The 15,569-nt window shown below is 47.1% G+C and overlaps 1 protein-coding gene across 1 annotated transcript in view; it reads left to right on the plus strand.

Moving 5' to 3' along the window:
* The first annotated feature begins 1,270 nt into the window (after window positions 1-1,270).
* LOC129706793 (heparan sulfate glucosamine 3-O-sulfotransferase 2-like) overlaps window positions 1,271-15,569 on the plus strand; it is a 74,017-nt gene continuing 59,718 nt past the window's right edge. Inside the window, exon 1 of the mRNA XM_055651282.1 lies at window positions 1,271-2,244. Coding sequence (XP_055507257.1) covers window positions 1,691-2,244 — 554 coding nt within the window. The 5' untranslated portion in view covers window positions 1,271-1,690. The remainder of the gene's footprint in view (window positions 2,245-15,569) is intronic.

Raw genomic sequence — 15,569 nt, forward strand, 5'->3', positions numbered from 1 at the left:
ATCTCTCTCTCCCTCTCCCCCCCCTTTCCATCTCCCCCCCTCTCTCTGTCCCTGTCCCTCTCCCCACTCTCCCCTCTCTCCTCCTCCCTCTCCCTCTGTCCCTCTCTCTCTCTTTGTAACTCACCGTCTCTCTCCCTGTCTCTCTCTCTCAGTCTCTCTCTCTCTCTGTCTCTCTCTCTGTCTGTCTCTCTCACTGTCTCTATCTTTGTCTCCCTCCTCCTCTCTCTCTCTCGCTCTCCCTCTCTCTCGCTCCCTCGCTCTCTCGCTCTCTCTCTCTCTCTCTCCCTCTCTCCCTCACCCTCTCCCTGCCCCGGGCGGAGGGAGTGGGCGACGGCCGAATGTACCACTCACTGTCCGGGAGCGGCTGGGGCAGCGCTGCTGTGTTTAACCAGTGAGCGTCGGGGTGGAGAGTGAGAGAGAGCGGAGCGTCAGAAGCGCGGGGACGGCACGTTTAAATATTCATATCTCCCAGTCTCCTCTATTGGCATCACCGGGCAACTTTGCAACTGGGTCCAGGGGCGAGCGATTGGGGAGCAGCGGAGGGGCGAGCGATTGGGGAGCAGCGGAGGGGGAGCAGCGGAGGGGGAGCGGACACCGCGGGACACTACCTACCTACACACTGGGAAAGGACCACTACTCCTCGCATACATCGGCGCTGGCCGGCACCTCGTTGATAGCTGGGCGGATACCCGGAGGGGCGAGGAGCTGCCAGTGGATGGGATTTGTGTGAGTGTGAGTGTGAGTGTGTGTGTGTGAGAGAGAGAGAGAGAGAGTGTGTGTGTGTGTGTGCGTGTGTGTGTGTGTGTGAGTGAGAGAGTGAGAGAGAGAGTGAGAGAGAGAGAGTGAGTGTGTGAGTGTGTGTGTGAGAGAGAGAGAGAGTGTGAGAGAGAGAGAGTGTGTGTGTGTGGTGTGTGTGTGGGTGTGTGAGTGTGTGTGTGTGTGTGTGTGTGTGTGTGATTGGTGTGTGTGTGTGTGTGTGTGTGTGTGTGTGTGTGTGTGTGTGTGTGTGTGTGTGTGTGTGTGTGTGTGTGTGTGTGTGTGTGTGTGTGTGTGTGTGGGTGTGGGTGTGTGTGTGTGTGTGTGAGTGTGTGTGTGTGTGTGTGTGTGTGTGTGTGTGTGTGTGTGTGTGTGTGTGTGTGTGTGTGTGTGTGTGTGTGTGTGTGTGTGTGTGTGTGAGTGTGTGTGTGTGTGTGTGTGTGTGTGTGTGTGTGTGTGTGTGTGTGTGGGGGGGGGGAGGGAGGGAGGGAGGGTAGGGGAGGAGATTGTGATTCTCCGTCTGCAATGCCAGGTTAATTTTCCCCGAGCTGGCGACGGTCGGGTGGTGCAGCACGAACGCCGATGCCGAGGCATCTGAAACCAGGAGTTACCGGACGGGGTGTTAGTGCAGGAAGGAACCGCAGATGCTGCTTGACACCGGAGACAGACACGAAATGCTGGAGTAACTCAGCGGGACACGCGGCGTCTCTGGAGAGAAGGAATATCTGACGTTTGGGAGTCGAGACCCTTCTCCAGACGGCGTTGGGATGGAGAATCCATGATTCCAGCAGGAGCGGACCTCGCCTCGTCCCACTGAGATCTCCCCTCTTAAAGAATCACCCCTCAAGCTTTAGACCCTGATGTCCAAAGGTATATCCCCCCAGACCCCGAGCCAGGACCATGTTGGTGTGCTTGTGGGCAGCTGTGTCTAGCCATGGCATCTAGACCTGCCACCCGGGTGGCGCCGCCTTCGTCCAGGTTAAGCCGCAGGGTGCTGTTCATCTTCAGCTTGTCCCTGTGTTTCACGTACCTGTGCTACAGCCTCCTGTACTGCGCCCACCCCGTCATGCAGAGACCCCTGGGCTTTGCCGAGGACCGCGCCTGCTACTTGCTGCAGCTAGGGCCGCCGAAGAAACTCCTGCACAAGTCACAGTACTGTGGTGACTCGGAGCAGCCCGGCGCCGCCCGCCACGGCCAAGACCGAGACCCAGACCCAGACCAAGGCGCTCACCTCCGGGCGTCGCCTCCCGCCGACGGGCCGGTCACCCGGGGGGCTCCGGCGCTGCCTCCTCACCAACAGGACAGGAGCGCCAATGGGACCTCCAGACTGGGCAACAAGCGCCTACCCAGGGCGATCATCGTGGGCGTGAAGAAAGGGGGCACTCGGGCCGTGCTGGAGTTCATCCGCGTCCACCCCGACGTCCGGGCGCTGGGCACCGAGCCCCACTTCTTCGATCGGCACCACGACAAGGGGCTGGACTGGTACAGGTAACGGTGTGGGCACCCCATCTTGCTCTGCTCCTCCCGCTTCCCTCTCTCCCTCTACCTCCCTCTCCCTCCATCTCCTCCCTCCCTCCATCTCCCTCTCCCTCCCTCTCCCACTCTCCCTCCCTCCCTCCATCTCCCTCTCCATCCCTCCATCTCCCTCTCCCTCCCTCCATCTCCCTCTCTCCCTCCCTCCATCTCCCTCTCCATCCCTCCATCTCCCTCTCCATCCCTCCATCTCCCTCTCCCTCCCTCCATCTCCCTCTCCATCCCTCCATCTCCCTCTCCCTCCCTCCATCTCCCTCTCCCTCCCTCCATCTCCCTCTCCCTCCCTCCATCTCCCTCTCCCTCCCTCCATCTCCCTCTCCCTCCCACCATCTCCCTCTCCCTCCCTCCGTCTCCCTCCCTCCCTCCCTCTCCCATCTCCCTCCCTCCCTCCATCTCCCCCCTCCCTCCCTCCCCCCTCCCTCTCCCTCTCCCTCCATCTCCCTCTCCATCTCCCTCTCTCTCCATATCCATCTCCATCTCCCTCTCTCTCCCTCCACCTCCCTCTCCCTCCCTCCATCTCCCTCTCCCTCCCTCCATCTCCCTCTCCCTCCCTCTCCCTTCCCTCTCCCTCCCTCTCCATCTCTTCCTCTCTCCATCTCTTCCCCCCTCTCTCCCTCTCCCATGGGTAAAGATGGGTACCCCTGTGGAAAATAAATCGGAATGGGCACGGAGTGGGTCCGGTTGTATGTGCAGTATGGGAATGATATGGGAGAAGAACGGAGGAGAAAGGTTTCAGTACAGACGTGGGCAGGGTTCAGTGCATGGGATGGGTAAAGGGTGAGTGTGAATATACTGGTGCAGTTTGGGCATGGGATGAGAATGCTGATGGCACCATGCAGATGGCGTGGGCATGATTATCGAAGGGTATGGTCTGGGCACAGTTATGGATGCTGTATATTGTCACAGTCATTGATGCAGGATAGTTATAATGTGGTAAGCACGCTCTCTGCATGGTTATACAAGTCAGTATAGACACCAGATGAATATTGGGTAGAATGGAACTGCAGAGGCTGGTGTATACTGAAGATAATCACAAAGTGCTGGAGTAACTCTATGGGTCAGGCAGCATCTCTGGAGAAAAAGGATGGGTGACGTTTCGGGTTGGGACCCTTCTTCAGACTGGTATTGATATGGGTGAAGTTTAGTCATCGATCACGGAAGGCGTGGACTATCGTATAGATGTCATAGGATGCTCAGGGAGATAGATAGAGATAGATATAGATATAGATAGATAGATAGATAGATAGATAGATAGATAGATAGATAGATAGATAGATAGATAGATAGATAGATAGATAGATAGATAGATAGATAGATAGATAGATAGATAGATAGATAGATAGATAGATAGATAGATAGATAGATAGATAGATAGATAGATAGATAGATATATAGATTTATTTTTATTGTCACGTGTACCGTGAAGGTACAGTGAAATTCGAGGTTGTAGGAGTAGTTTGCCAACTAGTACCACGACCACAACAAAAATGGACAGGGTACGGGCGTGGTTCAGGCACAGTATTAGCATGGTTTGGCTTGGTTACGGCTGCAGTATAGTAACATAGTTATAGTGAGAATGGGTTAGGTATTACCATGGTTGAAAAGCACAATGTGTTTGTGATTTGGGAATGATTGCAGATACAGTATGGCTGATAAGGGCAATAGGACTATGGCTTGGGTATGGGTTTAGATCTACTGTGGGTATGAATAGACATGCTTATTGGCATTGCATTGACATGGTGTTAGGCTTATTTAAAGGTACTATTGGCATGGTTAGGAGCACAGCGCGGATATCGAATGGGAATCATCATATGAATGTTATTGGTATGGCAAGGGCATGGTAAAGATGCATCATGGTACAGGTTTGGGCACAGTTGTAGATGTGGTATTGGGCATGTGAAGGGCCTGGATCGAATGCAGAATGAACGTGGTTGAAGGCATAGAATGGGTTTGCCATTGGCATAAACATAGATGCAATGCGGATAGAATATTGCTAAGGGAATAGGTACAGGATTGGTGTTAGTTTATTATTATCACAGGCACAGTGGAAAACTGTTTTGTGTGCTATCCAAGCAAATCATACCACACATGAGTACATCAGTACCGCAAAAGGGAGAATAAACAGAATGCAGTACATAACGTTACTGGTACACCGGAAGTGCAGATAAAAATGTATAAGGGTAGCAACAAAGTAGATTGGAACATTAAGAATTCATCACTAACATACAAGGGGTTGTTATTGCTGTAAGCTAGTGTTCATCATGTGTGGTGATAGGCAATGTCTGAATATGTTTTGACACTCTCCATACACTAGAGTCATGATTCTAAATACAAATATGTGTATGATTGGGGTAAACTCTAGGTAGGGCAAATGGATATAAGCTCAGGATGGGTATTCTTTTTGTATGATTCTTGGTGCAGTGGAGGCTTGGTCATATGCATGGAATGGCCAGTGTAAGAGCATGCATGAAGGCATAGTATTGATATGGCATATAATTACTGCTGAAGTATCAACAGTATATGAACATGGATATAGGCATTATATGGACATGGCAAACTATGTTTCTGGTTGCAATAATGGCATGATACAGGTCTGCTTATACAGGCACTGGGTATGTGTGTTGTGAAGGTTTCAGACACAGGACTGACATTGTTTTGGGCATCGTTTGAAGGTGATGTCTTGAATTGAACATAATTAGAGGAAAGTGATCTTAGTTCTGAAAGTCAAGAAGTTAGACTCAGAGCTGGAGATACTCACCAGGTCAGACAGCATCTGTAGAAACAGAAGCAGAGGTAATTTTCTGGTTGTTGAGCAGCATCTGCGATTTTCTGCCTTAGGAACTCGTATCGATTTGTATGGAGGTAGGAAACCACAATAGGCAGTGAGATCAGTGAGTCAGGTATAGTTGGCCAATTAATAATGCTAATGCAGGCCATGGCTTATGTCTGGAAACTAGTGGTAAAATGCAATAATCACCAGGGAGTTTAATGGTTATAAAGTCTGGGCAAACCGAATGAGATGCAATAGTATGGAATAGTTTATAGATTACATGAGGGATAGGAACAGTGTTTTTAAGCTGCTATTGTGTAGTGAGAATGGGTTAATTGATGCGTTGATAGTCTTTCAGGGAACACTGATCCAGTTGATACAGTTTAATATTATAATTGAAAGTGATTTAAATTAATCTGAAATGAGGATCTTAAATCTGAATGTAGCAAGCCATGAAGGCATGAGGTGTGAGTTGACAATAGTAGTCGTTTAGTTTAGTTTGGTTTAGAGATACAGCACAGAAACAGTCTCTTCGCCCCATTGAGTCCACACCGACCAGCGATACACATACACTAACACTATCCCACACACACTAGGGACACTTTACAATTTTACCAAGCCAATTAGCTTACAAATGTACGTCTTTGGAGTGTGGGAGGAAACTGGAGCACCCGGAGAAAACCCACATGGCCACAGGGAGAACGAACGCACCCCATACAGGCAGCACCCGTAGTCAGGATCGAACCCGGGTCTCTGGTGCTGTAAGGCAGCAAATCTACCACTGCGCCACCGTGCCGTTCTACTAGGAAAACTACACTGAAAGGTATAAAAGTTAACAAGCAATGGTTAACATTAAAAAAAACTTTATAATACCAATAATATGTTTTCTATCTGTTAACCAATCTTCAATCCACACTGGTGGAAATGGCAGGTGGAAATAATCAAGCTCATCTGCTTTTATGAAATAAATACAATGTCATTATTTTTTAAGAGCTGTGCGAATGTGGGGTGTTTGCATTCAGAGGGCCCTGGGTGCCCATGTGCACGCGTCAATGATACTTAACATGCAGGTAGAGCAAGCAATTAGCAAGACAAACATATGTTGCCTTTACTGCAAGAGGATTTAAGTACAAGAGTAGAGACATCCTGCTTCAATTATAATAGGGCCATGCGGAGACCGTATCTGGAAATCTGTGTGTCGACAGGGTAAACGGAACAGTCAATGTTTCCCCTGACTGGTGTATCCAAAATTAGGGGTTACAATCGTACCATAGCGGATCAGCCATTCAAGAAGAAATTTCTTCATCCAGATTGCAGTGAATAGTTGTAATTCTCTACCCAAGAGGACTGTGGATGCTCATCTCTGATTATATTCAAGGCAGAATAAGGGAATCAAAGCACAGGGGCTCGGTGCAAGAAAGTGGAGCTGCTTGGTTGCCTGTGATGTTGCTGCAATCCAGATTTTCATTGTAACTGTACCTCACTATACAATAAACTGGACTTGACTTGAACCATGACCTCAATGAAAGCTGCAGACCCAGATACGAAGGTTCGAATGCGTATTCCAACTATATCTAATAATCTTATATGAATGGCGTGATACTGTTTATAGATACAGTCTGAGTATAGGATGGTTAAAATGGTAGTATAGATATGGTATGCACATGGTTACAGCCATTCTATGGGTGTGATATGAAATAATTGCGATAGATATAGTATCGGAATGGTATGGGTCAGACTACATGGTAAAGTATGGCTTGGTATGGTGACAGAATGCGACACAATGTGAAAAGGAATTGGTTACGCAAGTTTATACGTCATTGGAACAGTATTAGAACATTCGGACCAACCTTTACTAATCTAGAATAACACTCTCCACTTTAAAAATACTAAATGACGGCTTGCACAGCTGTCTGTGGCAATGAATTCCACAGATTCACCACCCCCTGGCTGAAGAAATTCCTCCACATCTCCTTTCTAAAGGTACGTCCTTTAATTCGGAGGCTGTGGCCTCTGGTCCTAGACTCTCCCACTTGTGGAAACACCCTCTCCACTCTGCCCAGGCCTTTCATTAAGATGCAGATGCACTACAGGCACACTGCTCATGAACGAATTATGGCTTAGTATGGATAGGGTCATAGGTTCAGCGTGGACATAGTAACTTGGTTTTGGTCAGTGTGGATATGGTGTAGTGTCCGTGTGGTTGCAAATTGAGAATGGGAATGATGTGAATAGTATGGACAAGCACAGTGCATGGGACTGAGCTTGATAATGGCATGGTGTTACATGCAGCCCATTTATACATTTCCTCCTCCAAACATGTTCTTTCAAGCCATAGAAACACAAAGCAGGTAAACGGGCCATTCAGCCCACTGACAAATTGCCCAATCCAACTAAATGTTTGTACTCTGTTCATGACGTTTCGGATAAAGAATTAATGGCACTGTCAAGAAGAATTGTACTGAGGGAATTGTGTGGTCTGTACCAATGTGAAATGCATCTCTCTTCAGCTATGAGATGTGGCCAGGTCTGTGATAGTTTATTTTAAAGTGTCTGCACTTCCAGCGCCCACGGTATTTCTAATAAGTTTAATAAGTAGTTGATTGATTAAATAAGAAAGTTATTGCCTTTAGCTCAATAAAGTCTGAAAGACGCTCTCATTCTCTTCAATGCGAACCCGCCCCAAAGGGATGGTCTTTTCATCGATCACTGTCATAGACATTCAGCACTGGAACTGAAGCAGGTCTCAACTAACCAGAACAGTGGATGCAAAATAACAATTTTTGTTTGTGATTCAATTAATCTTGATCGTTTACGCTCCAGTTCAGGGACACGGGTGTCTCTCATCAATACTTGGCTTATTATTTTTAAAGCAGTAACACTGGAAAAAAAATCCTTCTGGTGGTTACACTAATCCGAGGCATGATCAATGAGAAATATACCATGATGTGTCACGATGACTGCAGTGAAAGTATTCTGTGACACTAGCTTGTTCCTCATCCCCTTCCCCTGCCTCTCCCTCCTTCCTACCCACTCCCCCAGGTCTCCATCTGCCCTCCCCCCTCCGCCCCCTCCTTCCACTATCATCATTATCACCTGCTTTCCTCTCTCTGAGTTACTCCAGCACTTCCTGTCTTTCCACCTTGAAGCTCTCCCCCCCCCCACCTCCCTTTCCCATATCTCTCTCTCTCTTTAACAATCCCTGTCTCTGACTCTCTGTCTGTCTGTCTCTCTCTCTCTCTCTCCCCCTCCATTCTGCTCTCCCCTCTTGCTCCCTCATTTGCAGATTAAGGGTTCACCTAGTGCCCTTTTCAAAAATGAATGGTATAAGGTCACTGACAGATAAGCTGCAGTGAATCTACTGAGTGACTAGGCTCTTCCTTTCCAGATGATTTATTAGTTAGTTGAGCAGGAAAGACCCCGTGCCATTCTTCTGTATAGTCAGCTCTCTCCAGTATTCACTTCCTTGGTTCTGGACCGGAGAGGGGAAGCAAGACAACAACCCACAGGGGGGAAATGTTACAGCTCAACCATGATGCTGATATCCCCATGGACACAATGGGTAACTGACACTTGCCCCGAGACCAAGTGCAGGCTCGGCGATCATTTAGCTGAACACCTCCGCTCAGTCCGCGTAATCCTACCTGATCTCCCGGTTGCCAAACACTCCAACTCCCCCTCCCATTCCCACACTGACCTTTCTGTCCTGGGCCTCCTTCATTGTCAAAGTGAGGCCCAGCACAAATTGGAGGAACAGCACCTAATATTTCACTTGGGTAGCTCACACCCCAGCGGTATGAACAATGACTTCTCTAACTTCAAGTAACCCTTGCTTTCCCTTTCTCTCCATCCAAACCCCTTCCCAGTTCTCCGACCAGTCTGACTGTCTCTGAATACATTTTATCTCTATTTACTTTGTTGTTCCCTTCTTTCAGCCAACAATGATCTATTCTACAATTTCCTAGATCTCCTTACCCTTTGCCCTGTTTTCACACCTCAAACTTCCTTATCTATGTATCTCACTCACCCCTGAAGAAGGGTCTCGACCTGAAACGTCACCCATTCCTTTTCTCCAGAGGTGATGCCTATCCCGCTGAGTTACTCCAGCTTTTTGTGCCTCTCTTCGGTTTAAAACCAGCGTCAGCAGTTCCTTCCTACACTTGTGGGTGCATAGAAGGTTGAGGGGAGCCGCATTGTCTGTTTGGGATCTGCATTCTTTCAGAGAAAATGTGTAGGAAGGAATTGCAGATGCTGGTCTACACCAAAGATAGACACAAAATGCTGGAGTAAACTCAGCAGGTCAGGCAGCATCTCAGGAGCAAAGGAATATGTGATTTAGAGTCTGAGGAAGGGTTTCAACCCAAAAGGTCACCTATTCCTTTTCTCCAGAGATGCTGCCTGTCCTGCTGAGTTACTCTAGCACTTTGTGTTATTTTCTTTCAGAGAAAGGCTGGAATGAAGAACAGTATAGAACAGGAACAGGCCCCCACAGCCCACAATGTCTGTGTTGAACATGATGCCAAGTTAAACTAATCTTATCTGCCTTCACGTGATCCAAGACCCTCCATTCCATGCAGATCCATCTAAAAGCCTCTTAAATGCCATTATCATATCTGCCACCACCACCACCCCTGGCAGCGCGTTCCAGGCACCCACCACCCTCTGTGTAAAAAAATTAGCCCCTTACATTTATTTTAAACTTTGCCCCTTGCACTTTATAGCCATGTCCTCGGCCTTTGACATTTCCACATTAGAAAGAGGTTCTGACTGTCCTATCGTTGAGTCATAGAGTCATACGGTGTGAAAACAGGCTCTTTGGCCCAACTTGCCCACACCCACCAAAATGTCCCATCTGCATTTGGCCTATATCCCAATAAACCTGTCCTTTCTGTGTCAAACATTGTGATAGTCACTGCCTCAACTACCTCCTCCGGCAGCTCGTTCCATAAGCCCGCCACCCATTGTGTGAAAAAGTTACCCCTGAGATTCCAATAAAATCTTTTAGGCCTTCACCTTCAACCTATACCATTGGTTCTCGATTCCTCCACTCTGGGCAAAAGTATACCCGATCTATTTGTCTCATGATTTTGTACACGTCTAAAAGATCATCCCCCATCCCCCTGACCTCCAGGGAATAGAGTCCCAGCCCTGAGGCCCAGACCATCGACCCCTGGCAACATCCTCGTAAATCTTCTCTGCACCCTTTCCAACTTAACAACATATTTCCTGCAAAGTGGTGCCCAGAACTGAACACAATAGGCCAAATGTGGCCTCACCGATGACTTACATGACAGCAACTATCTTCGCCTATAATTTTATACACATACTTCTATCAGGTCTCCCCTCAACCTCGGAAAAGGGGGGATGATTACTGAGTCTCTTCAGGAAATGCAGCGAGTTTCCATGTCAGGCCCCCTTCCAGACTCTGTGAAATAGGTCAGCCGCTCCCAGTGCAACACTAATCCATTTACAGAGTTGTGTTTATATATATTAAAACAAAGGCATTAAACAAAGCAGAGGCCAGGCCAAGCAGACTAAATCAAAATGTGAGATATCAGTTCCTGCGCTTGGCGCATCCGTCAGCCTTTGTTCTGCTTGACTCTCCGCAGGAAATCAAATGAGCTACAAAGAAAGAATGCTTTTGTAAATCTACGATTATTAAAGGCATCCTCTCCCAGACAGCAAACTGGATTGAAATGGACTCTCAATGACTCCCTTGCAGTTTCTGGAACGGCAGAGTTGTTGGGTTGGACACACCTGACCCTCGCTCGCAGTTCACCGACTTTGATTCGTTAACTCCCCCCCCCCTAAATGCCCCCACCATAAAATGAATTCACATCAGGCAATGGGAGAGATACAGAGTGGTGGAGTAACTCAACGGGTCAGGCAGCATCTCTGGAGAAAAAGGACGGGTGACGTTTCAGTTCGGGACCCTTCGGGGTCACAGTTTAAGGATAAGAGGGAAGTCTTTTAGGACCAAGATGAGAAAAACATTTTTCACACAGAGAGTGGTGAATCTGTGGAATTCTCTGCCACAGAAGGTAGTTGAGGCCGGTTCATTGGCTATATTTAAGAGGGGGTTAGATGTGGCCCTTGTGGCAAAAGGGATCAGGGGGTATGGAGAGAAGGCAGGTACAGGATACTGAGTTGGATGATCAGCCATGATCATATTGAATGGTGGTGCAGGCTCGAAGGGCCGAATGGCCTACTCCTGCACCTATTTTCTATGTTTCTATGTTTCTTCAGACGCAAGAGCACCTTTTGCCACCGTGCCACCCGTACAGGTGAATGTAAAAAAATATGTGGGCAGTTGATATCTATGTTGGGGGAATAAAATTTGGTGATTGCAGGATTAATGCAAGCTGGGTTTGATAGTCGGTAGGGACTTGATGGGCTGAAGGGCCTGTTTGCATGCAGTGCAGATCCATGACGAGCCTCTCAGGGGCATATAACGGAAATCCCACAGCAATATTCAATAAAGAACAGTGGGCTCACCCCTGGTGTTTTATTCGATATCTCTTGCTCAACTGAAGCCAGGAGAACGGATGATCAGTTTGTTTACTGTATCCCACTGCTATTTGCAGAAATACAAACAGAAAATACTGGAAACACTCAGCAGGTCCGAAGGAACGGTTTACATTTCAAGTTGAAGATCCATAATCGGTTCTGATGCAGAATCCTTGATGTAAAACACTAACTATGTTCCTCTTGCAACAGCTGCTTCCGGGACCTATTGATTGTTTCCCTTTTACTTTCAAATTTACAACGCCTGTAGTTTTTTTTGTAATGATGTTCATTTCTTATTTGTAGAAGTTTGCTGCGCTCAAATTGATTGAAATGTCTCCAGCATTAGAACAGCTTCCACATTATAAAATAGACCATTAGCCCCAATGTATTTTTTTGAATATCCTCAGGCTGGCGAAGGTTCTGTCAAGATGTCAACTCTCGTCTTAGCACTGATTTTTAGTTGCAAAGCCCTTGTCATTCATAAAATCTCTTTAGTTTAGTTATCTTTAGTGTGTGTTTAGAGATACAGCGCGGAAACAGGCCCTTCGGCCCACCGAGTCAGGGCCTGTGCCAAACACCCAAACCGTGTACACGGCGGTTAGGGCGATATGGTGGCGGAGCTGCTGCCTTACAATGCCCAAGACCCTGGTTCGATACTGACTACAGGTGCCGTCTGTACGGAGTTTGTATGTTCATCCTGCGTGGATTTTCTCTGAGATCTTCAGTTTCCTTCCGCACTCTGAAGACATACAGGTTTGTAGGTTAATTGGCTTGGTATAAACACAAAATGTAAAATTGTCCCTAGTGTGTATAGGTTAGTGTTAGTATGTGGAAATATCTGGTCAGCGCGGACTCGGTGGGCTGAAGGGCCTGTTTCGCGCTGTATCTCTAAATTAAGCCAAATTAGCAGTAACCTACACACTAGGGGTTATTTCCATTTTTTTACCAAAGCCAATTTACCTACAAATGTGGAGATCGCGGAGAAAACGACATAGAGATAACATACAAACTCCGTGCAGACAGCACCCGTAGTGGTCAACTCCAGGTCTCTGGCGCTGTACGGCAACAACTGAGCCACCGTGCCTCTTCTATCTAGGAGCTTTGCTAGTCCATCTCATTCCATGTGCTTCTGTAGAGTTTCCACATGGTCAGGGTAGCTTTTGACAGTACAGTTTAAGAAACAGATCGAACCAATTTAAAACCCTTGCATTGTAACACTCCAAAGACGTGCAGGTAGGTATGTTGGTAAATTGGCTTGGTGTGTAAGTTGGCCCTAGTGTGTGTAGTAGGATAGTGTTAATGTGTGGGGATCGCTGGTCAGTGAGGACGATGGGCCGAGTGGCCTGTTTCCACCCTGTATCTCCAAACTAAACTAACCTATAAGCTACAACTTACTCGTAATTGACAGGTAGGTGCAAAATAATTGGGAGCCTGACTTCAACTGAGCGCATTACATAAAAACCAAGAAGATAAGAAATAAGTAGCGGAGTTAGGGCTAAGTCCTCTTGAGCTGTTCTGCCGTGCAATGTTCAAGCCTGATCCTGTGACATGTCCAGATTCATATATCGTTTGATTCCCCTCGAGTCCAAATATGTTAACTTTAACCTTCAATGTTAATTTGAATTAGTATTCAATAATGACCCATGAATTAGGAGCAGGCCCAGGTCATTTGGCACCTCTGCCATTTAATAAGATAGGGCCTGATCTGATCTGATCCTCGGCTCACCATTCTTGTCTCCCTGCCAGATTTGCAATGTCTGTACTTTTAATCTCTCATTTTTCTTAAGATCTGGCTACCTCTGCTTCAAAAAAACAAGGTTTTATTCCCGCAACCTTTTGAAGAACGAGAGATCGAAAGACTTACAACTCTGAGAAAAAAAATGTGGCCTCACATCTGTCTTAAAAGAGTAGTCCCTTATTTTTAGAAGATAGACACAAAATGCTGGAGTAACTCAGCAGGGACAAGCAGCATCTCTGGAGAGAAGCTTCCCTCACAGGTAGCATCTTGCTTCTCTCCAGAGATGCTGCCTGCCCTGCTGAGGTAATCCAGCATTTTGTGTCTATGTTTGATGTAAACCAGCATTTGCAGTTCTTTCCTACAGCCCCTGATTTTTCCTACTTCTAGACAGTCCTACAATATGAAGCATTCATTCCACATCCACTCTCTCAAGACACCTCCTTCTTCAAAACTTCATTGCATTCAAATTTAGGCTGCCCAACTCTTCTTCATACTCTAAATCAACCTGTTCACTCTGTCTAGTAATCCAGGATGTCTTCCCTGAGTTCTTTCCAATGTACTACCATCCTTCCTTAAATAAAGAGTCCTTCCAGCTGTTATCAGGCAACTGAATCATCCTACCACAACCAGAGAGCAGTCCTGAACTACTATCTACCTTATTGGTGACCCTCGTACTATCTTTGATCGGACTTTCCTAGGTTTACTATGCACTAAACAGTGTTCCCTTATCATGTATCTACACACTGCAATTGGCTCGATTGTAATCGCGTATTGTCTTTCCGCTGACTGGTTAGCAGACAACAAAAGATTCCCACTGTACCTAGGTACACGTGACAATAAACTGCACTAACTAACAATATTGTGCGCAGTACTCATCATGGTCTCAGCAGCTTCGTACATAACTGCGGCACAAACTTCCCTGCTTTTAGGCCACAGGACAATGGAGCAAAAATAGGCCATTCGGCCCATTGAGTCTGCTCTGCCATTTGATCATGGCTGATCTATTTTTCCATTTTTGTAGGCACAAGAGACCGATGAAGAAGAGTCATGACCCAAATGGTCAGTCCATATTCTTGTACAGATGCTGATTTCCTCCAGCAGTATGTTTTTGCTCCCTCCATTTGTATTCAACCCCCCTAGCAACAGCGATACCTGTTACCGTTCTCAATGTTGCCCCATCTACATACCATTAGTCAAGCACCCAGGATGGCACAGTGACATAGCTAGTAGAGCTGCTGCCACACAACTCCAGTGACTCAGAATCAATCCCGACCCCAAGTGCTGTCTGTGTGGAGTTTGCTCGTTATCCCTGTGAGCATGTGTTTTTCCTTGAATTCCCAGATGAAAGGTTTGACCAAAATATCTCATTTAGTTTAAGTTTAGTTTAGTTTAGTTCAGTTTAGTTCAGTTTAGTTCAGTTTAGTTTAGTTTAGTTTAGTTTAGTTTAGTTTAGTTTAGTTTAGTTTAGTTTAGTTTAGTTTAGTTTAGAGATACAGTGCGGAAACGGGCCCTCTGGCTCACCGAGTCCATGCCGACCAGCGATCCTCACACATTAACACTACACGACACACACCGGGGCCAATTTTACATTTATACCAAGCCAATTTACCTAAGTCGTGGGAGTGTGGGAGGAAACCGAAGATCTCGGAGAAAGCCCACTTAGGTCATGGTGAGAACGTACAAACTCCGTGCAGACAGCACACGTGGTCAGGATCAAACCCGGGTCTCTGGCACTGTAGCTCTACCGCTACGCCACCGTGCCGCACAAATGTTTCATTTACAAGTTGATGCTAGCAAAGGCGGAGTGTATTATCCATTGTCTGTTGCCCCTGAGAAGGCGGTAGTGAGCCTTCATCTTGAACTGCAAGAGTGCATCTTGTGAAAGAGCTTCCACCACGTGTGGGTGGTGGGAGTGTCAGTGTTTATATCCATCAGTGACGTGGGGTCAATGATATATTTCCAAGTCAGGTGTACGACCAGGAGGGGAGCCTACCTGCATGTAGGGCTGTTCCCATGCATTGGCTGTCCTTGCCCATCTTTGTGATAGAAGTGATGGCTTCAGGAACTACTAAGAGTGGGCGTCACTCACGGTGGTGCAGTGGTAGAGCTACTGCGTGACAGTGTCATAGACCCGGGTTAGACCCTGACTACGGGTGCTGTCTGTACAGATTTTGTACATTCTCCCTGTGACCGTGTGGGTTCTCCAGCTGCAATGATTTCCTCCCACACTCCAAAGACGTATAGGTTTTTGTAGGTTAATAGGCG

The sequence above is a fragment of the Leucoraja erinacea genome, chromosome 20, assembly GCF_028641065.1.
Source record: "Leucoraja erinacea ecotype New England chromosome 20, Leri_hhj_1, whole genome shotgun sequence".
Taxonomy (NCBI): Eukaryota; Metazoa; Chordata; class Chondrichthyes; order Rajiformes; family Rajidae; genus Leucoraja; species Leucoraja erinaceus.